Consider the following 24,899-nt stretch of genomic DNA (forward strand, 5'->3'; position numbering starts at 1 on the left):
AATGTGCTCAGAGGTTTAGACCTTATGTTAAGTGTTTTTTTAAAGATAGAGAGAGAGATAGAGAATTTTTTAATATTTATTTTTCAGTTTTTGGTGGACACAACATCTTTATTTTATTTTTATGTGGTGCTGAGGATTGAACCCAGCACCCGCGCATGCCAGGCCAGCGCATTACAGCTTGAGCAACATCCCCAGCCCAAGTGTTTTATAATCATATATAATATTCTATTTTAATTCTTTTTATACATATGAAGAGATTATGGATTCTTGAATTTAAACATTTATTCTGAGATTTCTCCAGAAATATTTGTGCCAACAAGTATCTTTGGAACTCCATTTTATTATCTGGAGATGTTTGCCATTTTGACTAATACTAAATAGTGGAGATTTCCCTCCTGTGCATTTATATAAATCTAGGGTTCAAGTTATAAAGGCTGTGAATAGAAGGTCAAGGTGTTATTGTTTAAGATATCCAGGTACTTTGAAGAGCTATGCCCTCAATGGTCCCTTCTTGATGGAGATGTTAAGGGAAGCTGGCCATCACAGCTACACAGTGAGAAGTAAGTGAAGTATTCCTTTCTAAGGTGTTTGAAAAGGTATAAGAAAGGTTTGGCTTCTGTATTTAACTCAGGCCCAGCTTTTAGAACCAGATTGTTCCTGTTTTGTTAATAGGAAATACATTAGCATATTTTACAGATTTTCTTTTTTTAATTAGTTCTTTTTAGCTACATGTAACATTAGGATTCATTTTTTAAAAAACAGATACTTTTCATGGAACAGGGAACCTGTGTGCATTTTGAATGTCCTGGGGGTGGAGTAAGATATACCACTGCTTTATTCTATGCATTTTTAAGAGAAGATACTTAATCTTTATTTAAGAATCCAAGTAAATCCAGTGTTTCCTCTTTAACATCCTAGCTCTTTCTTTTTTTCAGTCTTCACTTTTAAACAGTGTAGAATGTAAACCCTAATGTATCCTTTTTTTTCAAAAAAAGCTACACTGAACTAATGGTCAGTTTGCTTATATTTATTACAATGAAATCACCATCCTAAGAAAGACTCAGTTTTCAAGACTGATAGAGACTGAAAAGGATTTATAACCAAGTTCTTTATACCATAATAAGTCAATTTTCTCATCAAAAATATTAGTTACCAAGGTCTAAATGAGGTCACTTTCAAATGCCAGGCAGAAACACAGTACTCAATGGTCTATGCTAAGTAATTCCTCTGACTATAAATTTTAAGAGGAAGCAAGGCAGAATTTTAATCATAGCACTGAGAAACTCAAACTGATTGTATCTCTACTAAAAAAATGGTTAAAATGATCTAACATTAACAGTGGATGTTGGAGAAACATTTTTCTCAGATATCAAATATACAAGTTTATCATTAATATGTGTGCTTGCATGGGAATACTAAATACATGAATATGCATGAATATGAATATGTAAAATATACACCCCCAAATATATATCATTAAAAGTTGCCAAGAATACAAAGTGCAAAATTTGTAACTGCAATGGAAATATTTTGTAGGAAATGTAAACTGGAGACTCCACCGAGTTGCTCAAAAATTATTTGGTTAAAGGGTAAATACACCTTGTACATTATAATGAAAGTCTTATAGGTAGGGGTGGAGATTAACACTTCAGGCTGTCTACAGAATATTAATAAAATTCAATATATTTTCTAAAAGGTATAATTTATATTTTGTGGAAATGAGACCCTTTTCTAATAAAATTCTTCTGTCCTTCATTCTGTTCATATAATTTTGCTATAAATCATCCTGTAGGAATTTTTCCCCCTAAATATTCATCTCAGGGAGAACCTATTTAAATAAGCCCTCTTAGCAAGATCTTTCAGAATTAAAATTACACCACAAGCAATACTTCATCCAATATGCTTCCTTCTATAGGATTTTCTAATCCCTAAAATAATATTTTTGTTGAATTACATTACGTTAAAATTGTTGATTGGAGGTGAATTTGATCGCAATGAAGCAGTATTTTAAAAGATCAACAAATTATCCTTAGTCTTTTTAATTGCACGGTCTTCGAGTCTGTACTACTGCAGTTCCTCTCTGCTCCCCATCTACATATATAGTGAGAAAAACCTAAGGGCATTATTCTCAGCTTTACCACAAAGAAAGAATAAGAAAGAAGAAAAATTGCTGCAGGATATACTAGGTTTCCTTGGTTTCTGGTAAACTAGAACAATATGCTCTTTCAGACTCATTTGAAGCTAATTTTACTCCTCTGTCTGATAGCCATTAGAATAAATTTTTTAATTTTATTCCTGATATGAATATAATAAATAATTTGATTTCTTAGGATGTGAGGTACATTGTGAAGCACAGACATACATATCAGACATTTACACACATACACACACATACACCCTCACACACGTATGCATACATTACATTAATGTCGGGTGCTATGCAACTAGGGAGGTGTCCCTTAAAGGCATTACAGGATGGTTCCATGGGCCAAACTGATGCCTCAAAGCTCATCAAAGGTTTCTAATGTTATTAGCTAATCTTCAGCTTTGTAAATGAGTAGGTCCTTACAAAGGAACATTCGTGTGCTCTTATTTATCTAATTCTTACATCTTGCCCTCTGAAATAAGTGGAGTGAATTTAATTACTTTGGTGTTCCATAGGCAACTGAGGTTTGATCAGGTTAAGTGACTTCCCATGGTTTTTCAGCTCACAGTACTGTTTTATGATGCAGAGACAATCCTGTTCCCCTTTCTTGGGTTTGTTTGTGATAGTGTGGTATATGGAGGGTGTTGGCATTAAGTAAGTGTCAGGATACAGTGAGAGCATAATAAGGGCACTAACTCCATTCGTAGGACCTTTATCCTATGACCTAATGACCTCCCAAAGGCTCCACCTCCTAAAACTCTTACTCTGGGGATTAGTATTCCAACACATGAATTTTGTGTTTCACACACATTCAGAACATAGCAGGTTAAAATGTTAACTCACACTCCATCTTGTCTCACTTCCCTGTTGGCATTCTGGAAAGACATGGTCTGCAGAGCCTTCCTAGGAGGAAGTAGCACTGTGGTCATACAGCAAAGGTCTACTGGCACTGTTGAGGCTAAGTATCCATACAATGTAGGATCTGCATTAACACAGAGCTGACCTGTCTTGTAGGCAGAACTGGCTCAGAGACTGAGTGGGCCAGGAGCCAAGGAACTGGATAAAGAACATATTGGAGTTAGAGTCTTCTCAGAAGCCAAAGGAATAACCACAAGTTCAGCACCTGTAGGACTCCCATCTGACAAGTGGACTCAGGTCAGGTAGACTCAGGACCTCCCATCAGAGATGTGCAGGTACCTGCCAAGGCAAACAAAGGAACAGCATGTCAGTTAGAGATCTCCACCCTGTGCCAGTATCAGGAGGTCACATACCCTTCCTCTGTCTGTGTCAGGCTAGATTTGGAATAAAAGTAAGGGAGGCATTAAGCTGAGAGCCTGAAGCAACCAAGATGAAGTGTGAGTTAACATTTTAATCTGCTATGTTCTGAATGTGTGTGAACCACAAAATACATGTGTTAGAATGCTAACCTCCAGGGGGAGAGTTTTAGGAGGTGGAGCCTTTGGGAGGTCATTAGGTCATGGGGTAAAGGTCCCATGAATGGAGTTAGTGCCCTTATTAAGAAAGAAACCAGAGAGACCCATTGCCTCTTCTGCCACAGTGAAAAAATAGCCAGCTGTGGACCAGGAAGTTGGCCTTCATTAGATACCCCATGTGCCGGCACCTTGATCTTGGGCTTAGCTTCTAGAACTGTAAGGAATAAATTTCTGTTGTTTATAAGCTACCCAGTTTATAGTATTCTGTTATAGCAGCCTGAGTGCATGAAGACATATCTCCTCCACATTGTCTATGTTCTGCCACAGATTCTTGAAACAAGGGTTTTTACTAAAACAGGGTTTTGTACACGTGTTTCTTCTTCACTGAAGCCTTGTTTCCTCTGATATAGGATGATATGTGAATGGAAACGTGTATAACACATCCACTTGCACAAGGAGAAGAATGTTTAATAGGATCCCTCTTCTGTCCTATAAGAAGGTTTAAATACGAATTTTAATGCATTCTGTTGTCATTTATTTATTTATTTTTAAAAATCAATTTAAAAAGGATAAAAAAGGTTTAATCCTATTTATAAGAAGTACTTGTTACTCATGTAGCAGATACACTTAAAAGGAAGTGTTTATGCTAAGAACGTGTTTATTAGTAATTATTTCCTGAGATAAGGCCTAATTCTTTAATGGCCATTAATTTGTACTCAAATTGTAGGCACCAAAAATTATAGTGAGTATAAATGAAGAAAAAGCAAGGGGTCCAGAGACTCTAGGTTCACCTACAGAAGAGAAGGCAGAGTTATGTCTGAGGATAAGTGGTGAGGAAACTGCTGCCTACGGATATGTGAAGGGTTATATCGATGAAAACATATAACATAAAACTGCCTTGCGAAACCTTATAAGTTCTAACATTTTATGAAGATGCTTGCTCTGTTTTGCTTTATTCTCTATCTCCAGATGGAATGAAGTAGAGCCAATGGTTCAAAACTCTACAGAGGTAGATTGCAGGTCCACACACGATTATGAGCTGTGTGTTGTGAGCCTCACCACCTTACATGTAATCCTGCAGGGTTCAAGGACAGCATGGGTCTCTCTTTGGAAGTAAACCAGATATGCTTTATAATCTCTTTAAGAGTGTAGATTTACTCCTCTGAGAAACAATTCATTTGTGGAGTTCTCCCCGACTTAAAAAGAATTTAAAGAGGCTAATAGATTTTCACAAGGGCTCATATCTGGTAAAGTTGGGTCTTACTCCTGGGTGGGTCTTGAGCCACATGCTGAGTCGTCTGTGATTAAGTGTATGGGCTTGGGATCAGAGGTAGCAATAGCAGCAGCAGCAGCAGCCCTACCTGGGAGCAGGTTGGAAGAGAAGAATCTTGGCTCCATCCCTGTGATTCTAAGAGCTGATCTGAAGACCCCTAGGGTCCCCAGGTGATGACTGTACATGTTAAAGTTGGAGAAGTACTGAGCTAGATAATTAGGGAACTCCTACAACCAGCACAGCTAGGAGACTTCAGATTCTCCAAACATCAGGTAAGCCTCCTGTTCTGTCTTCTGTTAGGAGATGTTGCCAAATCTCAGGGAACCTAGTGGGGTCATTTGGGGTTAAAGTCAGTATGCCCATTGCAAAGACAAATATATTTAAAATAAGAGCTTAATTCTCCCTATTGAAAATGAGGGCAGAGATTACTCTCTCTTGCTTTGTCTTAGAGTCTGTACCTTTGAACACACGTAATTGGACTCCTCTCTCTGAAATGTATATAAATCCTTTTGAAAACTAGATAGGACTTTTGTTAACTTCCTGACCTAGGAATGTCTGTTTCAAGAGCCTGGAAGCCATCTCTCTTTAAAATGTAATCCTGAGGGTTGCTAAGATTCCTCTGCCAGTTTCTGTGGAAACATAGGACCTAACATGTGGGTACCTTGTTCCAAACTGAGAAACTCCTTCCTATCATAAAGACAGTTTATTTTTCCTTTGGATAAAGTTACTTGGCTAACAAAGATGATGACCCCAATTACCAAGTGGAGTCAGTGTGTACAGTGGGACAGATGGTGCTGTCACAGCCTCTCACTTGAGAACTAGTTATTATCCGAGGTCACGTACGCAATGGGGTGCACCTGCTGAGCTGCATAAAATGGGATAGTTCTTTACTATCTCTGCAACCTCTTAGTGGACTGCCTATGTATGGTGTGCATCACTTTTCTGGCTTGATATTTATTGAACAATAATGCCATTTTCTGTTTTCTTTCCATTTTTGTGGAGAGATTTTCCAGGTGGGAGAAGATTTTGTTTTTTAATTTTATTTCCTCGACTTCATACTTTTGCATAGATAAATTAAAAATCTTTTTAATTCTCTCTATATTCCTGTGTTGCTATAGTCCCTTTCTTCTCTCCTTTCCACCTCTCTTTCCTCCTTCCTTCTTTCTTTTCTCCCACTCCAGATTCCAGATTTCTTTCATGCTTTCTTTTTTGTCTTTTTTTTTTTTTTTTTTTTGCAAAACTGGGGGTCAAACATTCTTTATCACTGAGCTACATCCCCAGCACTTTTTATTTTTATTTTGAAACAGAGTCTCACTAAGTTGCTGAGGCTGGCCTCAAACATTCTTTCCTGCTTCAGCCTCCTGAGTCACTGGGATTATAGGTATGTGCCACCAAACCTGGTTTACTTTTTCTTTTTCCATAATGTTGTTTCATCCTAAAACCTATTCTTCTCCAGAAAAATTATTTGGTAGAGATGGGACAGAAGATCTTATGCGCAGATATGTTTCACAGATGTTCTGAATACAAGACAGTCTGGACCAACAATTAAAACTCTGGCTTTATCCTAGATTTGTTTTTCTTTGCAGTGAGGAAGTTTTAGGACTGAGCCCTCTGGTGTTTAATCTTGTGAATTTAGAACCAAAGAACTTCCTGACGCACAGAGGAAGGTGTTTATTTGAGGGGACTGCTAAATATTTTTAAAAAATGACAAATTCTATGTGTTATCAGATAAGGGAAATGTGAAGTATTGCTGTTGTTCATTTTTAAGGCTTCATTCAAACATTCAAAACTTTCATTGAACAAAAACATAAAACAAGCAAGCTTAAGCAAGCTACATTATGATTTTGTTTCTATTGATACAATATAGAAGTTGATGAGATAATGCTACACCCTCAATCTTTGAGGGCCATTGAGGAAGTTCCTAGGGAAAACACTAGAACTATCTAGCCTAACCTAAAGTCTACAGAGCATTTATGTCCCTGAGCTTCTTAATAGGCTATAGTAGCAGTATTTCTGATTGAATACTCCTCTTTTTCAGTATCAATACATACTTAACCTTTTGAAGCCAAGATATGCATGTGAAGTAAACAATGAAATATCTCCTAATTCCCACCAAAGGCTGTGACTCTGAAATTGTTTGCATGTACTGTGACTTAATTTCTGAATGTTACCTTTTTCACCCCTGTTATTTTGACCCTGTCCTCGCCAGAAAGTCACACAGCACTTTCTCATAGAAGAGAAAAAATACAAATAAAACCTCACATTTTGCATAACCATAGACATAATTCCACACCAGAAAGAACTATTTAGTACTATTCTGGATCTACTGAGGAATTATTATTATTATTATTATTTTTGCTACAAATTCAGAGCTATCTGGTGTTACTTTTCTTAATTAAGCTGGGCTGCTCTCACAATTCAAAAAGCTTCATTTTTTTTTCCTGCTTAAATTAAACTCCCAGCGCAATGCAGTGACCAAAACAAATAATCTATGACCTACAAACAAGACACTTGCATTCCCTGAAGAATTAGGTTTCTGTTTCCTCTAGGTTATACATCTTTGAACCTCTCTTTTCTGTAACGACCTTCTGGTGCTCATTAGCATGCTGATTACCATTAACACAGCTATAATGCAGCAATTTTCTTGGTGTATGTCGAGGAGAAATGCTCATCTGAATGCAGTCAGGGGACAAAATTAACTGCATAAATCTGCAGCACAAACTGGATCGCATCCAACTTTGCACACACCGTCTTTCTCCCCTACTTGTGACATCATCATCTAGATTCCCACTGACGGCTTAATAAGTATCTCAGGGTTTCATATTTAATTTCCTTTCATCTCTGTATATTACATTTCAACTTAATTTCAAGAGTGCCCAACCACCTTATTACTATGTCTCATAATATATATTTACCTTTAATCTTTTAGCACTGTCCCTTCTTGTCTCCTTTATGAGATTTCTATCTATTTTGCTTTTTACATCTCCCCATTTATATCTTTAAAAAATAGTGCTTAATAGAGTAGGATTTAAGTACAGGTGCACATATAGTGATATATTTACAGAACCAAGAGCAAGGTCAGTATATATATATGTGTGTGTGTGTGTGTGTGTGTGTGTGTGTGTGTATATATATATATATATATATATATATATATATATATTATCACAGTGTGAATAATTGCTCCAAAAATGGGAGAAAGCTGAATTTTAGAATCAAGAGTGGGCTAACATTCAAATTTATATTCTTTAAAAATGCTGAGCCCTGGCCACTATAATTTTTAACATGGTATGATCATTTCTACTTTGCTTTTCTAGTTTAAGAAAGCTAGTAAACCTGTAGACCCAGCTACTAAGGAGGTTGAGCAGTTGGGTATAGAGGCAGGCATAAATGTTATTTTTTTGCAAGACAAAATTCTATGAATACCCATCAAAGGAAGTGAAGTTTTAGTGGAGATACAGTGGATGGATGAGACCTGATTTTTCTTCTTGCCACTGTCACAGGCGTTCAGTGGTTTCCCAATGACGCAGGTCTTCAAGCGTGAACCTTGGACCACTAACTCTCTGCTTGCAGATTATGAAGCTGACAGGAAAGCTCTTGTGACCTTCTAAAATTCTATTCTGCATTATTTTTAAAGGCTGGTTGTTTAAGGATTGTAACTAAATAAAATAAACAAATGGCAAAAAGAAAATTTTGAAATCTGGTTCCCTTCCTGCTTATCCAACTGGAATTCTAAGAAATGTAACAATCAAAAACACTGTTAAAAGAAGGTTTTAAGTGATTATAAAATTAACCATAATGTAAATTATTGCTCCAAAAATTGGGGGAAAGATGAGTTTTATAATCAAGAGTGAGCTACTATTCAAATTTATATACTTTAAAAATGCTGAGCCCTAGCCGCTTTCATTTTTAACAAGGTATGATCATTTCTACTTTGCTTTTCTAGTTTAAGAAAGCTAGTAAACCTGTAGACCCAGCTACTAAAGAGGTTGAGCAGTTGACTATTTGAGCCCAGGGGCTAAAGGCCGGCCTGAGCAAAATAGTAGGACCCTGTCAAAAAAACAAAACAAACAAACAAACCACACACACACACACACACACACACACACACACACACACAAATCCCAAAGCCACAGAATTTGCTAGCGCCTCCCAGCACTGAGCGAGTTGAGGAAAGGGGAAAGGGTGAGACTAGGAGAGATAAGTTTCGCTAAAATGCTGTTTCTTATGATACACTCTAGTTCATTCTACATCAGCAATATGGACAAAGTGGATGTCCATAGAATACAGGATTTAATTCTGATTCCTTTTTGCAGGCAAAGAGTTGAGAGACGTGGCAGAGAAGACATAGATAGTGCCAACAGGAAAGGAACTATTTGCTTTGAGTTTTGAAGAAAGGGTAAAATTCCACAAGACACAGAAGGGTGGTAGAGAGAAACCTCTTTGCACTTTGACTATGATAACTATAGATATAGAACCTCTGGATGTAAAAGTTGGAAAGAACTACAGATCACCTCTCTTGTCTTCTTCATCTCTAATTTATAGATGATACTGTATTCCTTTCCTATCTGCGGGACTCATGAAAGGTCATTTTGCCTGCAACTATATCACTAATGAAAAGGAAACAACTTTCCTATCCTTGTATATGAATATACAACCAGGGTAACTCCACATCATGTACAACCACAAGATCCTATTAGAATAAGTTATACTCCATGTATGTACATGGAGTCAAATATGTCAAAGTACACTCGCTCTATTGTCATGTATATCTAAAAAGAAAAAAAAGAAAAGGATAAATATTTTTTAAGTATTCCAAAATTTCATTTTTATATGCAAATTTTAAAATGGTAATTATGAAGTAAGGTAAAGACTCATATTTGTCATTACTTTCACAAAAATACTTGAATTTAGAGTGCGTGGGTATTATACTTTCTGAAAGTTGCCTCAATGAGATTCAAGTTCTGCACTGAATAAGATTCTTCAAATAAATCTTATAATAGATGTTGCTTTAATTGTTGATTGGTTGAGCCTCATTATCTGTGTATAACTCATCCTTCTTGCATTTATGCTATCCAAGCATGATTTTTAAATAAAAACAACTAACCTCAAAATGTTATTACAACTTGCCAGATTTCTCAACTCATTCTCAAATAAAAACTCAAGCAAAATAGCTCCACAAATGCCCATGATATTACATACATTATCTAGATTACAAAGGCAAACTCTCTGCCACCCAGAGAGTTGTACAGATTTGCATCATAGCAGTCAGAAGTAGTTTGCCCCAGACAAAATATTTGTAAAGCAATGTATGTCCAAATTGTGAAAGTTCATCTACAAATATTTATTTTTCTATTCATCTATAATTATTCAATTATTCATTCATTCAACATCTAACATCTATCTGTTGAATTTCAGTCAACTATATTGCACCCACTCTGCTAAAAACTCGTATTACCAGGACCGATGATGAACAGTTACACATTGAGAAGCATCCTAGTACTACAGGGGGAAAAGGTCAGTACTTCAGCGCTGGCTCTGGTCTTCAGCAGCTCTATTAGTCTGTTTGGACTGCCATAACAAAATGACATATATTGGGTTAATTAAACACCAGGAATTAATTTCTCATCATTCTTGGGGCTGGAGTCTGGATGAGCATGCCAGCACAGCCAGGTTCTGGTGAGGGCTCTTTGCCTGGCTCACAGGTGCCTTCTTTCTCAATGTATCCTCATATGGCATGGGGTGAGGAGGGGCACTGTATCTCTTCTTACAAGAGCATTGATCCTATCACAAGGGTCTCACTCCAATGACCTCGTATAAACCTAATTACCTCCCTAAGGACCTGTTTCCAAATTCCATCACATTGGGAGTTAGGACTTCAACATAAAAATTGGGGGAGCACACATTTCAGTCCGTAGCTACAGCTGTGCTCCTTTGATAAAATTTTATAACGTCTCTGAGCGTGTACTTCGTCTATTATAATGTAAATACAATACTGTGTGCATTTGAGATTCTTTGATAAAAACACAAGGTAGTATAAATAAAAGCAACTATTAAAAGTAGTGCCTGATGAATAGCAGAGACTGAATAAATGTTAGTGTCATGTCCCTCTCCTCCCTGTCCTTTCCCTGTTAAAGGGGTGATGAAAAATAAACTGGCAAGCCATCTATCATAATGCATTATGATTCATTCTATATTAGTGATATGAAAAAAGTGCTGTGAATGCTCACAGAAGAAAGAAATTAATTCTGGCTCTGCCCTCTGGGCTCTGGGAGTGCCTGGGAATGAGGAGATATTTGAATTGGGTTTTGAAGATAGGGTAGAATTACCCTGGGCTGCGAAGGTGGGAAGAACTTGCAGGCTGAGCAAAGACATGAATGCATGATCAGGCAGAGTTTGTTTGGGGCATCTGGTTGGCATGGCTGTAGACACCTTGCTAAGGAATTTCAACATGCTCTGGGGCAACTTTTTTTTTTCCTTCTAAAGCTCCCCCACTAGATAGAGGAACTGTAGCCTACCATCTACAGGTAAGGAAGACATGCCATATATCACTAAGTACACATTCCCATGCTGGATTTGGAGCTGCGTATATAAATCTCTTTGCTGGGACTTCCAAATGCAAGGAGGCACTTGTGACAGGTCTCTGCCTTCTGTGGGGCCTGATGGAGTCTCTGAGCAGCTGCTCTTTTATGTCCTTGAAAAGATCTCTGTTAAGGAAAGGCCTCTGATTCCAATGCTAGAGGTTCCCTATCTAGATTTTTAAAATGTTTGATTTCACCAATAGAGAATAAATTGGTGTCCTACCTTTCTTCTTAAAATAAAACAAAAGTATCAAACTCTTATTCTTATGACAATGGTAATCCATATTCACTTTTAAAACCTCAAAATGCATGCACTTCCGGGTGTTGTCTGGACGACGCCGTGAGTCGTCTGTCTTCCCGGCGCCGCCGCCACCTCGGGTTGTGGAGCCAAGAGCGACATCACCACCATGGCGGGCATCAAAGCTTTGATTAGTTTGTCGTTTGGAGGAGCAATTGGGCTGATGTTTTTGATGCTTGGATGTGCCCTTCCAATATACAACCAATACTGGCCCCTCTTTGTTCTGTTTTTTTACATCCTTTCACCTATTCCATACTGCATAGCAAGAAGATTGGTGGATGATACAGATGCTATGAGTAATGCTTGTAAGGAACTTGCCATATTTCTTACAACAGGCATTGTTGTCTCAGCTTTTGGACTCCCTATTGTATTTGCTCGAGCACATTTGATTGAGTGGGGAGCTTGTGCACTTGTTCTCACAGGAAACACAGTCATCTTTGCAACTATACTAGGCTTCTTCTTGGTCTTTGGAAGCAATGATGACTTCAGCTGGCAGCAGTGGTGAAAAGGAGTTGCTGAACTATTGTCACATGGACTCTTGTCATCTGTTGGCCATCCATGCACACAGGAGATGGGGCAGTAATGCTGAATGGTGTAGCAAGCCTCCTGGGGGTATTCTAGGTGCTCCCTACTCACTTTTATTGTGTGCATTACTGTTCACAGAGACTTGCTAAAGGATTAAAAGGATTTTCTCTTTTGAAAAAGCTTGACTGATTTCAACTTATCTATAGTATGCTTTTTGTGGTGTCCTACTGAATCTAAGTATTTGTTTTTCCTGTTCAGCTTTTTTATCAATATGCCATGTTAATTTTTTTTAAATGTAATAGCCATTTGCATTGTTTTAGGAATTCAGAATTCTGCTGGCTTTATTACTGGGCTAAAGTGCATATTTCCTCTTAAAATTGGTTAACCTCCATTATTATAAAAATTATAAAAATAAGTTTTAAATCAGTCAGGATGACCTAGTTCCCAATTTTATGCAAACTTGCAGACCATTAGCATACCTTGTAGATTATCTACTCAGTGCAAATATAGCTGCATTTACCTCAGAGGGGCCAAATATGAATGCCCATACCCTCCATAAGGATTGCTGGTTTTACTAGAAGACAGGTGGTTTGTGAATTGAAAATTGTTTTATGGAATTGCTACAAAGGTGTTCTTTTCTTCTCAATTGATGGAGGAATTTATGTTAAACTTTAAGGTAAGGGTATAAAAAGATTTTTGAGATATGGTTTTTTATTTATGTTTATTGTAGTCAAAGTAGAATGAGTTGCAGTGTGGGAAGAAACACATTGAAATTCCATTGCTTGAGTGCGTTTCTATTTATGTGAAAGTTGTGATCTCTCGGCCTTTCACATTTTACCATGGGTAAAATGGACATACATGGAATTATTACTGATGAGGGAAAGTTGTATGTTTGCATCATAAATACCAGAAAATCCTCCTCTGCTTCCTCCTTTTAACTTATTTTGTATGTTGTATGTATTAAGTAAAAGAACCTTTCAAACACTTAGAAATGTTTACTTACCTAGAAAATAATTGCTATGCTATTACATTAAGAGTGTCCCTTCCCCTGCAAGGCTGTAACATGATTAACAAATGATTTTGTTAGTCTTGCAGATAATGTGCATTAACAATTTAAGATTTAGCCGTGGTAAGGGTAGTTCTTATTCTAAGATTACATCATATGTAATTTTAAAATACTTAAGACAAGTTTCCTGTATATCTCTCAAATGTTTGCGTTTTGATTTTATCACAATAGATTTGCTTTTTCTTATAAAAGATATTTATCGTATGAAATAATGCAGATTAGCCAAATCCAGCCATATAGCAGCTTTAGACACAGACCTGACCAAAAAATTCCAGTAACCAAGCATGATTAAATTGTAGCATCTCATGATTATTAGTACCTTTTTCAGGAACTCATTAAAAAATTGTTAGTTGATCTGACAGTATTTTGTTAAGGATATTTGTATGTTCAGTATACTTATATAAAAATTATTTTGCCTTCATTCATAACTAAGTAATCATGACAGCTTTTTGTTGTTCTGTAGTTTCTTTGTGGAGAAAATGGGAACAAATTTTAGCTTTTTTCTGAAGATGCCTAAAGCTACAGGTTTTTTTTTTTTTTCCTAACCCAAGTTTTGTTACTTTAGGCTGTGAAATGGGAAGCAGAATGAAATATCTGCATGCAACTATGCTATTTACACATGGGCAGAAAATAGCTTGTTGTGTAATTATGCTCTAGACTTAAAGAGGGAGGTACAAATATACATACTAGACAGCTGGAGATACAGCTGGAACTCTTTATGCCTATGATCTACTGGCTTCTTTTTTGTTGTTTTTTCTTCAGGAAGTGAGTGCATTCTTTGGTCCTCCATTTTTGGTTTCTCTAGAATATCAGTGCAATGCACTGCTACTGTTTTATTCCCTTGGCCATAGACTCCTTCTGACAGCTATGTATTCTTTTAGTATACTAATTACATTGACAGCATTGGGTCTTTGACCTTGCACATAAGCTTACAGTGCTGTCTCTGGTTTCTAGGCTAGATACTTGAGGTATGATTTTTCCATAGAATATGCACTGACACAACCTTGCCATTCTTCTATGGAAAGAAAACTTTGATGAAACAATAAAGATTTTAAATATCAAAAAAACTCAAAATGCAGATAAACAACTAAAATAATTCATCCATATTGCTACTACTTAAAGAGAATAGATGTTTAAAATTTATGAAATTATACGCTTTGATCTGTATTTTATGCATTTAATATTTTACCTTTCCACATAGGTAATCTGTGTTTTATTTAAAATAAAGTGTTTTTTTAATACAATTATAATGACTGTTTAGTATTTCAGTGTAAGATTGTACTATAATCAATTCCATATTTCTGTTCGATTTGGTTTTTTAAAAGTGGGTGCTATAAGCTGATAGCTTGTGAATTTTGCACAATACTTCTTAGGATAAAATCCTAGAAATGCAATATTTAAATTTACAGGTATATTCATTTTAAAGGAAATTGATCAAAGTTACAAGTTGCTGACTACAAATGATAGACCAGTATAAAATTTTAACAAAATTTCATGAGAAAAATCTGTCTCTGTATTTTGTTCTAACATTGGGCACTAGCAATTTTCCTTAAAATCTGCAGTTTGATATATCTTTTTAAAGAATAAACTTTAATAATTGGGGACCATTTAGGCTTTAAAAAAGGAGAGCTGGGGAGAATAGAGATAGGGATAGAAAGAAAGGTTTTGAGTCCTTGTATGTGGCTTGTCTAACTTGTTTTTGCCTGGGGTTAGCCCTGAGTTACAAGGTGCTTATACTATATTTAGTCTAAGAAGTCATGACATTCTAGGATTCTCAAAAATGATTTCTTTTTCCTGGGACCAGATAATATCAACTATGTAATAAATTCGCAAATAGGCTTATCCATTGGTATCTCAGGAAAGTGAGAATTCTGGCCAAATGACAAATCAGATCCTAAAAAATGAATCCAGATGCAAAGACCATTTTACAGGAGGCTGGAAACAACTGATGAATGCATTTTCAATGATATCCATCTGTAGATTAATGAATCAAGGTTACTGAAGATGGTGTAATAAATGGATAGGTCCCAAGTGCTTGTTTATCCTTCTTATCCTCTCACTGTCTAGCAGGGCTCATATCCATATGGTCAAGAGCTACTCACTTTTCACTAATTCAGGTGTTAGGATTTTATTTAGTAACCATTCCTTGAGTACAATATGCCTAATACTTAGGTACAGAAAGAGGTATAGTCTCTGTGTGTTCCAAGTAGTTTACTGTGTAGTTCCAGAAAGTAGGTTTTTTTTTTTTAAATTAAGAATACATTGTCCAAAGTTGGTTAGCTAACATTTAACCAGACATGCCAGAGACGTTCCAGAGATAACTACCTCTGTGTGTAGTAAATGGTCCAGATTCCAACTAACACTTGAGATAATGTTCATTCACACAGTGAATGAAAGAAATGGATTGCTATTGTTAAAATTAGTAGCTTGCTATTTAGTATATTTACTGTCAGAGATGGAATGTGAAGTTAAAGTACATACAATGTTTGTATTGACCAAAATACTGAAAAGTTAGCTCATCCTTCTTTTTTCCCCTTGCATGAACAAAGACCAAGAATTCAATATTATCTGTAGCTGGTATATTTAGACACAGGATACATGGCCCTTAATTGATGTGAGCTCAGCCATTTGTTTATAATGTTTACTGTTTACCTGGTACTAAATGTTAGATTAATAGAAATCTGTTTCTAGAACATGGTTACATCTCAGAATTGCCTAAAAGGACACTGAGTTCACAGAATAGGCTGAAATGTTCTGAGGATGACTTACTCATGAATGCTTATTTAATAAATGCTTGAATGTGTGGAAGAATTGGGCTTTAGAGGGTTTTTTATTGGCAAAGTTATGTTTGTGTATGAATAGCAATGGAATCACCTCATCAACCTCAATTTTGACTAACTTTCCCACCAAAAACAGCCTATGAGGGGGCTGGGGATATAGCTCAGTTGGTAGAGTGCTTCCATAGCATGCACAAGGCCCCAGGTTCAATCCCCAGCACTACCAAAAACAAAAACAAAAACAAAAACACCTAAGAAATGGGTGTGTCCAAATTGACTTAAGTAAAATTCACAACATACCTGTATGCTCTATATGCCTTTTAAAGTTACTTTTCTTCATTTTTGGAGGAACTCCAACTTGTTCAGAAATGTTTATAGCAGATTATATAGATCATTCTACCATCTTCTATTAAGATTGCTATTATACTTGCATTTTTATTATAATTTTTAACTCAATTGTTCAGAATAATGGGATTCTTTATGGAATTTCCATACATGCATATATTATGCTTTGTTTGAATCCACCCTCCCAAATACCATCTTTTGCCCTCTCCCCTATCCCCACTTTCTCTTGGTCCCTTTCCCTTACATATTAGTCCCTCTTCTACTTTTCAGGTAATCTTTTAAAACATTTTTTCACATAGGAGAGAAAACATGCAATACCTATCTTTCTATATTTGACTACTTTGGCTTAACATGATGACCTTCAGTTACATCCATTTTCCTGCAAATGACATGATTTCATTCTTTGTTATGGCTGAATAATACTCCATTATGTATTCCACATTTTCCTTATCTATTCATCTGTTCATAGGCACCCAGGCCCATTCCATATCTTGGGCAACTCTGAATATTGCTGCAATAAACATGGTTATGCAGGTGTCTCTTTTGTATACTGAATTCATTTCCTTTGGGTGGATACCCAGTAGTTGTATAGTTGGATCATATGATGGTTCTATTTTTTTTAGGAACCTCCATACTATTTTCCATAGTGATTTTCCTAATTTACATCTTTACCAAAGGTATGCTTAATTTTAAAAAGTCCAATACTATGTTCTTCCTTCCCTCTACGTATTTTAGATCCAGTGACATTTTGTTATGATAAATGTAGAATATGCTGTCTTCAATTTTTTTTTTCCAAAAGAATTGTTAGTAAAAGGAAAGAAATGGTTTTACTTGTATGGGTGAATGCAATGGTGCTGGGTCACCTGGCCCAGAATGGGAAGAGGGCCAAGGAAGGACACAGGAAAAGCCATAGTACTGGCTATAACAAAAATCTAGAGGAAGATTTTTCTCTAGGAAAGTAACTATTTTTATGGTGATTATTTACTGATGGTTTAACATATATATGACAATATGATAAAACTCAGCAGAGATTCTGATGTAGCTACTTAAAATCTCTATGAAGTAGTTATTATTGTCCTTATTTTACAGAAGAGAAAACTGGGACTCAGGGAGGTTGAGAAACCTGCTCATAAGTGGTGGGGACAGAAATCAAAGGCAGGTCTTTTTATAACCTATAGCTTTGCTAACCAGCTAAGCAGAAGCTCTTTTGATATTCTTTAAAAAAAATGTACTTAAGAATGGAAGCTTCCTATTTAATGTCTGAGACATCCAATACAATTTCACATACAATTTTACTTAATTTTGCATTCTCGAAGTAATTTGGTTACTGAATCTTGTACTTGTTTCTGTTGACATTTGGAAAGATTCTGTATCCTGGGAAAATAAAGAAAATAGTTCCCATTTTTTTTCTATGTAATCTATTATAACATCCCAGCACAATTTTCAAGAGCTTTTACTTGCCAAAATTTTGAGAACATATTATGTGGATCACCATACCATCCCAGAGGCAAATGAAATATTTTCTTCCTTTTTGAAAATGAAAAATCTATGCTTATTATAGGTATATTAGAAAACAAAGCAAAAAGAATCAATAATGATACTATTGCTCAGAGGACACTGCCCTAAAGTTTGTGGAATGTATATATCATTTAGGTTCATTTTCCCCAATCCATATATAGCAGAAAAATGGAATCACATTATGCATGCTGTTTTACCTCTTATCTCTGATGAATTATGTATTACAAGCAACTTTCCGTGTCACTAAATACAAATATAGTATGTATAGTCTTAATTTAAGAATTAAAATTGGTTTCTTTTTTTTTTAAAGAGAGAGTGAGAGCGAGAGCGAGAGAGAGAGAGAGAGAGAGAGAGAGAGAGAATTTTTAATATTTATTTTTTAGTTCTCGGCGGACACAACATCTTTGTTGGTATGTGGTGCTGAGGATCGAACCCAGGCCGCACGCATGCCAGGTGAGCGCGCTAAAATTGGTTTCAACATCATCTCCTTTCCTCACTTCCACCCCAGGAACAGTTATTACAACTGTGTAGTATGAATTGTCACCTAAGAAAAAATTTGTTTATCAAATGTAATGCTTTTCTTCAGCATTATTTTGACAGGAAATGTAGTATTTTTGGTATCTTTATTTGATCTGGCTTTATTTCAGATTTTTTAATGCATTGATACAACCTGAAAATCAGCTTCTCTTTGATGATCATGGACGGCATAACTGAAGCCATACAATGCTGCTGTTGTGTAAATTTTGTTACATTTTGTTCTGGGAACGGGGTCAGTGTGGTCACGGATCGAAGCCTGGGCACTTTGGCAGCAGAGAAATCAATGCTGTTTTGCATTGCCTTTATCGATAGGCTGTAGAGAACTGCACTTAAACCCAACTCTGCGTTCACATTTTGGTAAATACTTTTCTCCAAAAAGTGGATATTAACTCTTTGACATCTGGTAGAAGTAGTCAGCAGAATAGTCCTCCTTCAAAGTGAACTCACTATAAACTCTCAACAAAAAATTTCCATATTTTATTTCTTAGATTTCCTTATTTTATTTTATATTCTATTTTTTCTCTTTTTTTTTTGCACCTGATGGTTGATGTTAAGTAGAAAATATGCAAATATATACCTACATTATAGTTTTTATAAATGTCTTAAGGATGGTGGCCAAATAAGGCAGATATTATTCAAGTTAAAAAAAAAATCTGAAATAAAGCCAGATCAAAAAAGAATTCCAGGTTTTTATCCCCGAACTTGAGAGGAAGGCATGAGGCACTTAGTGATCTTGGCTTCTGCTGGTGTTTGGTCCCTCAGGCCCTCCCTAGTTTTATGAACCAAGAGCCACAAGAGGGAAATAGAAAGTTGAAACGTATTAATATGTCAGAGTTTGGAAAGGTGAATCTTAGCAAGTCCCATGTGGGTGTGTTTTGATTTCATGTCGATTTGCTTATTTTCTCTCTTACCAGGAGCTTCAGAGGCTGAAAGTTAAGGAGATCCTGACTGAAATGCTAAATTGCCCTTCCAGAGGCTCTGATTTCAGCAACTACCACCCCAGCATTCAAAGTATCTGTGGTCAAGGGAATTTTCTTTATTTATCTGTTTGTTTGTTATCCCCAATATCATAGACTAATATTTTAGTAAAATACAAAACCATGCTGTTTTTTGGCATGGCAATGCCAAATTGAGAGGAAAGTTTTTAAACACCTAATTTCTGTTCTAGTAACAGACTATTTGAATAGCACTAGTTTAGTGGACAAACATTAATTGACAGTTTAGAGACGCACTGATCTCTATAAATGCTAAAAGTTCAAATGAACCAGTTCGATCATTTAACTTTTCTAGGATTCTGGGTTTAGGTGTTTTGATTTTTTGTTTGTTTTAGGTTTTATGTTTCTCAAGATTATTTTAGGATCATATAAATTGTTAGATTGTAACAGTTTTGAGGAAAATTTTTTCAAGCCCTGTGCATAATCTGATGGGACAATTTGCTACCAATACATCTGGTAATAGGGAGAAACTTCAATGCATTCCTTTAAGCATTTTCTATTGAAATTCATTTCTTAACTGAGCTACTAGGAAGAATCATTATTAGTATGTAACATGAAGCTAAGAATACATACATAAACTCACAAGTAATACAGCCAGCATAAATATGTGCAACCCTTGGAGAGAACTAGTGTAGAACTATATATTATAAGCATCTTTCTGTGTCACTAAATATAAATATGGTATGTCCAGTGGACCCAAATGGGTCTATAGGACACAAGATTCACCATGTCTTCTTTTAAGTCATTGTAGGTTTTTTTCAAAGGAAGGAAAGTTTTCTGACATGAGAAGTGGTTTCGGCATCCTGATTATGCTTATCTGACACAGGTACCCATGTTTGTTTCTTACTCAAAGACAAACTATTGGAAGAGGGAAAATATGACCCAGATGAAATGAGTTTATTATCATTAGCAGTGAGAAATGAGAAATTTTTTATTAATTGGAGAAAGCACCAGTGCATCTGAAAACTTTTGAATCTGTTTTCAAGACAGGATTATAAATCCATGAATGTTTATAAGTATGTTGCTCCTGGGATGCTAGGCTTCTGTGTGCCATCATATTTTCTCTTCCCTACTAACATCCTACAAACATGCCAGATATTTGCCTAAGCTGAGTCAGAAGAAAAAAGGTGAGCAGATCCCATCCAGGGGCATCAGCAGCCAAACAGATGTGGTAAAACTGATGGTTCTGATGTTATAAGGCACCTGGCTGCAGCCTCCGGATTCAGGAGAACTGCACCGAGAGAGTTGCTTTGGAAATGAGTCAAATGATCCATGATGGGGAAAGTGGATTTATTTGTCTAAATTTAGGCAGGAGGCATTGAAACTACCCCCACTCATCAAGGTTTATGCAAGGCCATTATAATATTTCCACATTATCTTTCCCTTTATTAATTCATCCAAGCAGTCTATTTGCTTTCTGGCCCAATGTAGCCCATTGAACAGACATCTTAATTGAGCTGTTCATAATGATGCCTAGATCTTTTTCGTGAGAGGTGCCAGCTAATTCAGAGCCCATCAGACCCATTAGTGTGTGGGAACTTTAAATGGTCTTTTTCAATATGCATTACTTTGCAATGAACTGCTTGGGAGTGCATTGGCCATGTATAACCTAATCAATTTCTTTTTTTGCTTTCTTTGGGAATACCACAGAATCGCCCAGTATTTTAGCAAGGCTTAACAGTGATGCTGTTATCTCAAGGTTAAATTAGTTGGTCAAATTTGAATTCTTTCTTTTTTACATTTTCATTTTTTGTTTGGCTAAACAAAACTCTACAGTTTTTGTTTCTAGTCAAAGTTGTATTTGACATGTTTTCCCTTTGATTTTTCATTTCAAAAATATTTATCTGCAAAAAGTTGTGGTTATTACAATCTCTAAAGAACGAGGAGATCATAACGTACATGCCTCATGATGAATTCCTACCTAGAGGAAATTCATGTTAATATTTATCCAGGACAGTGGATTCCACAATGTAGACCACACCAAATAATTCCACTTATATTTGAATCTATCAAAACACCAATCATTTTTATATTTTGGGATTTGAAATTTATTCAAATGAATTGGTTTTATATATATTTTTGTAAACTTTTCTAAAATAATCTTGTGAATTTAAGAGGTGAAACAATCTCTAGGATCCATCCTGTCAAGAGATAGAATTAACTCAAATTTATTTTTTATGGATTTGGGCATCTAATATGTTATAAAAGAAGGAGAGTTACATTCTATGTGTTGAATCTATTTCATCTTTTAATTTTTTTTTACAAAATATAATGTTAAAGTAAATGATCCTATTTCATCTTTGAAATGTGAACTATTTAGATTAGTTATAAGACTGATCTACTAATTAAGACTGTTACTGTATCAACCTTGAACTGAGACTACTTCAAAGCTACATAGAAAGTAATTCAGGAAATAAGCCAATCCCCCCAAAATCAAAGGCCAAATGTTCTCTCGGATAGGTGGATACTAAGGGTACAATAAGGGTTGGCGGGGGGAGGTGGAGGGAGAGAAAAAGAGAAGTTCACTGGATTAGACAAAGGGGAGTGAAGGGAAGGCAGGAATGGGAATAGAAAAGGGACATAACTTTCCTATGTTTATATGTGAATACACAACTAGTGTCATTCCACATCATGAACAATCGCAAGAATGGGGAGTTAAATATATAGTATGTCAAAATACACTCTACTGTCATGTATACCTAAAAAAGAACAAATAAAAGAAGAAAATAATTCAGGATTTTTCAAAACCATGATGTGGTTATTATGAAGATAAACTTTTACTCAATTTGGAAAAATAGAATTTGGCAGCAGCTCTTTTGATCTCCACCCTCACCAGACATCATCCCTAGGTCCATACACTAGCTGGATTTATGTTCTTCACCTTGTTTACATATAACTATGCATAGTGATGAAAGTACTATTCACATGATGTCTTTGATTTAACTAATTTTAACTATGAACTCAACATAATAAATAATAGCAGTAGTAATAAAAATATGCATTCCTATCCATAATGATATAAAACAACAAATATATTTTAAGAGTTTTTTTTCCAGATGATACGTGAAGGTCAATAGGAATCATTTGATTCTTCATTTGCAGACTCCTAAGTATAGTTTTGTCTTGAATACTGCAAAGAAAAACCATTAATGCTGTAGGCATCAATGGTGAATAATGCAATGAGTCCACATATACTTCATTAAATTCAGATACCTCTCGGTAATCATTGGGAGATTTTTGATCCCCAAGAATTATCAAGTGTGAAGTTGTTTATAGACAAAGCTTTCTCTTGGTAGGTAGAAGCCAAACAGCATGCTCATTTGTCTGTTTAATAAATGATTTCCAAGATAGTGATATTCATTTTATATGTTATGAATGTCAACACTTTAAAAGTCAACTTTGGCAATTTTCCCACTCACATCTATCTGATGCTATCAATTACCTACTGTTTCCTGGATCCTCTCAAAATCCCAGGAGAATGATTGATACTCACTGGCAACCAGTTCATTGCAAAGGAGCACAAAAGATATAAAATTACCTTGCAATGATTCCATTATCTAAATAAATATCTATGTCATATATATTTATAATGTATATACATTGAGAACTCAGAAAATCATAGGCAAAAAGGAAATTTCTGTGATGACACTTTGGTCCACTTTTCTCCAACTTAGAAATATGGGATTAAAAATAAAGTAGGACCTGAGAATCCATCATTTCAGTGGTGAACACAAATGAATATTCAATACTTCATCTTTGATAAACTAGAAGTATAGAACCACTTTGTTTCCCATGTTCTGAGTAGTTAAGATGTTTGAGGACAAAATTATTTTAAATATATTTTATGAACACCTTGTATAAATGTGTGTGTTAATAAATTTTGATTGAAAAAAAATGTATCAACATATAGAACAGACATTGCCATAGAAAACCGAATGTCTGAATGCCTCTGTGGTGACACACAGGGAAACACTGTTATCTAGTTACTTTCTTCTTTGGTCTAAGGACCTTAATTACTACATTTGGGATATTTCATAAGTGTTCAGAACATACTTTCATTCACATAGCTCAGCCAAGGCCAATGGAATAAACTAAAGCAACATGTATTTCATATACAGAGCAGAAATAAAATAGTTAATATAAACCAACAGAATACAAGTTGCAGAAAGGAGAAATGGGGAACAAGGAAAGGAAATTTTATGTAATGGTAAAGTTTAAAAAATCAAGAATTAAAGGAATTTCATAAGAAAATCTTCAAGTTGGAAAAGGCTCATTTTAGTACTTATAATGTTATTGGCATTTGCTCATTAGGAAAGCAGGAAAAACTGATCCACTATGTATTATAGTAATAAGTCTAAACCTTTCTATATGTAAGGGTGTGTGCGTTGCATGTGTGCATGTGTACATGAGTTTGAGGTATAATTTGCACATAGGAAAATGCACTTAGGTTATAGAGTTCCACAAGTTTTGAAAATATATGCCACTATGCAACCCCCACACAACCCATATACAGAACATTTCCTTTTAATTTAGAACCCATATCCTCAGTGCAGGCAACAAATGGTGCAGATGTAGTAGCTATTTCACTATTTCAAGAACAGGAACAAAATTATGCAAAAAGAGTTTCCTCAATTTCAACAGAGGGAATTGGGTTCAGAAGAGATCTTAGGTTCCAAAGCTTGGGCACTGGAGTATTAAAATCATAATTTCAATTAGCCAAATAATAGGTTTGGGAAGAATGATGAAAGAGCAGTCTGTAGGAATCTTTTCTTCTCTTAGCTTTGCTAAAAAAAATTCCTTGGACTTTGGAGATGAAGATGATCCAGAAAAGCTAAGATCAAGCAATATTCTCCAATGTCATGGAGCAAGAGGGTCCTGGGATTAGTGATGGGGTAGTTTTTAGCACACAAGGGACTTTCTCAAATCTTTACTAGTCCAAGAACACATTTGGGGGAATGCAAAGACTTTTTATCTCTCAAGAAACATGAAGGTAGTGAGTGCCAGAGAAAGACCTTCTGGCCCTGGCTTGGAAGCAGCTGGGTGCACGGAGTATTGCTGGGAACTGAGGTATCAACAGATTCAAAATTCTCTCTCCTCCAGTCTGTCCCAGGAGCCCCATTGTGGCAACAGTTCTCCAGATTTTGAATGAACTCTGAGGAGAATGGAGAAGGAGACATTCTGAAATATCAGAAAACACCAATTTGACAAAAACTAAGTCTTTTGCTACTAGGCACAATGTAATTCAAAACAGAGATGAGGTTCAATTATATTTTCTTTCTTTTCTTTTCTTTTTTGCATGCCTAAATTCTGAGAAAATTGTACCCACTACATAAGCAGAATAAATTCATTATAATATCAGGAACTGAAATTAGTAATGAATGAACATTGCTCAACCATATTGAATA

At 35.7% G+C, this 24,899-nt stretch overlaps 1 protein-coding gene across 1 annotated transcript; it reads left to right on the top strand.

Moving 5' to 3' along the window:
- The first annotated feature begins 11,774 nt into the window (after positions 1-11,774).
- LOC308655046 (leptin receptor overlapping transcript-like 1) lies at positions 11,775-14,369 on the top strand. The gene has a single exon (XM_081304823.1). It carries the CDS (start codon positions 11,841-11,843, stop codon positions 12,234-12,236), a length of 396 nt encoding a protein of 131 aa, XP_081160949.1. The 5' UTR covers positions 11,775-11,840; the 3' UTR covers positions 12,237-14,369.
- Positions 14,370-24,899: the final 10,530 nt, after the last annotated feature.

The sequence above is a fragment of the Spermophilus citellus genome (genome assembly GCF_964194105.1).
Source record: "Spermophilus citellus genome assembly, chromosome: 1".
Classification (NCBI taxonomy): Eukaryota; Metazoa; Chordata; class Mammalia; order Rodentia; family Sciuridae; genus Spermophilus; species Spermophilus citellus.

Bases quoted from the DNA above. Each gene is read 5' to 3' on its own strand.
- LOC308655046 (XM_081304823.1), top strand. From the start codon at position 11,841: ATGGCGGGCATCAAAGCTTTGATTAGTTTGTCGTTTGGAGGAGCAATT.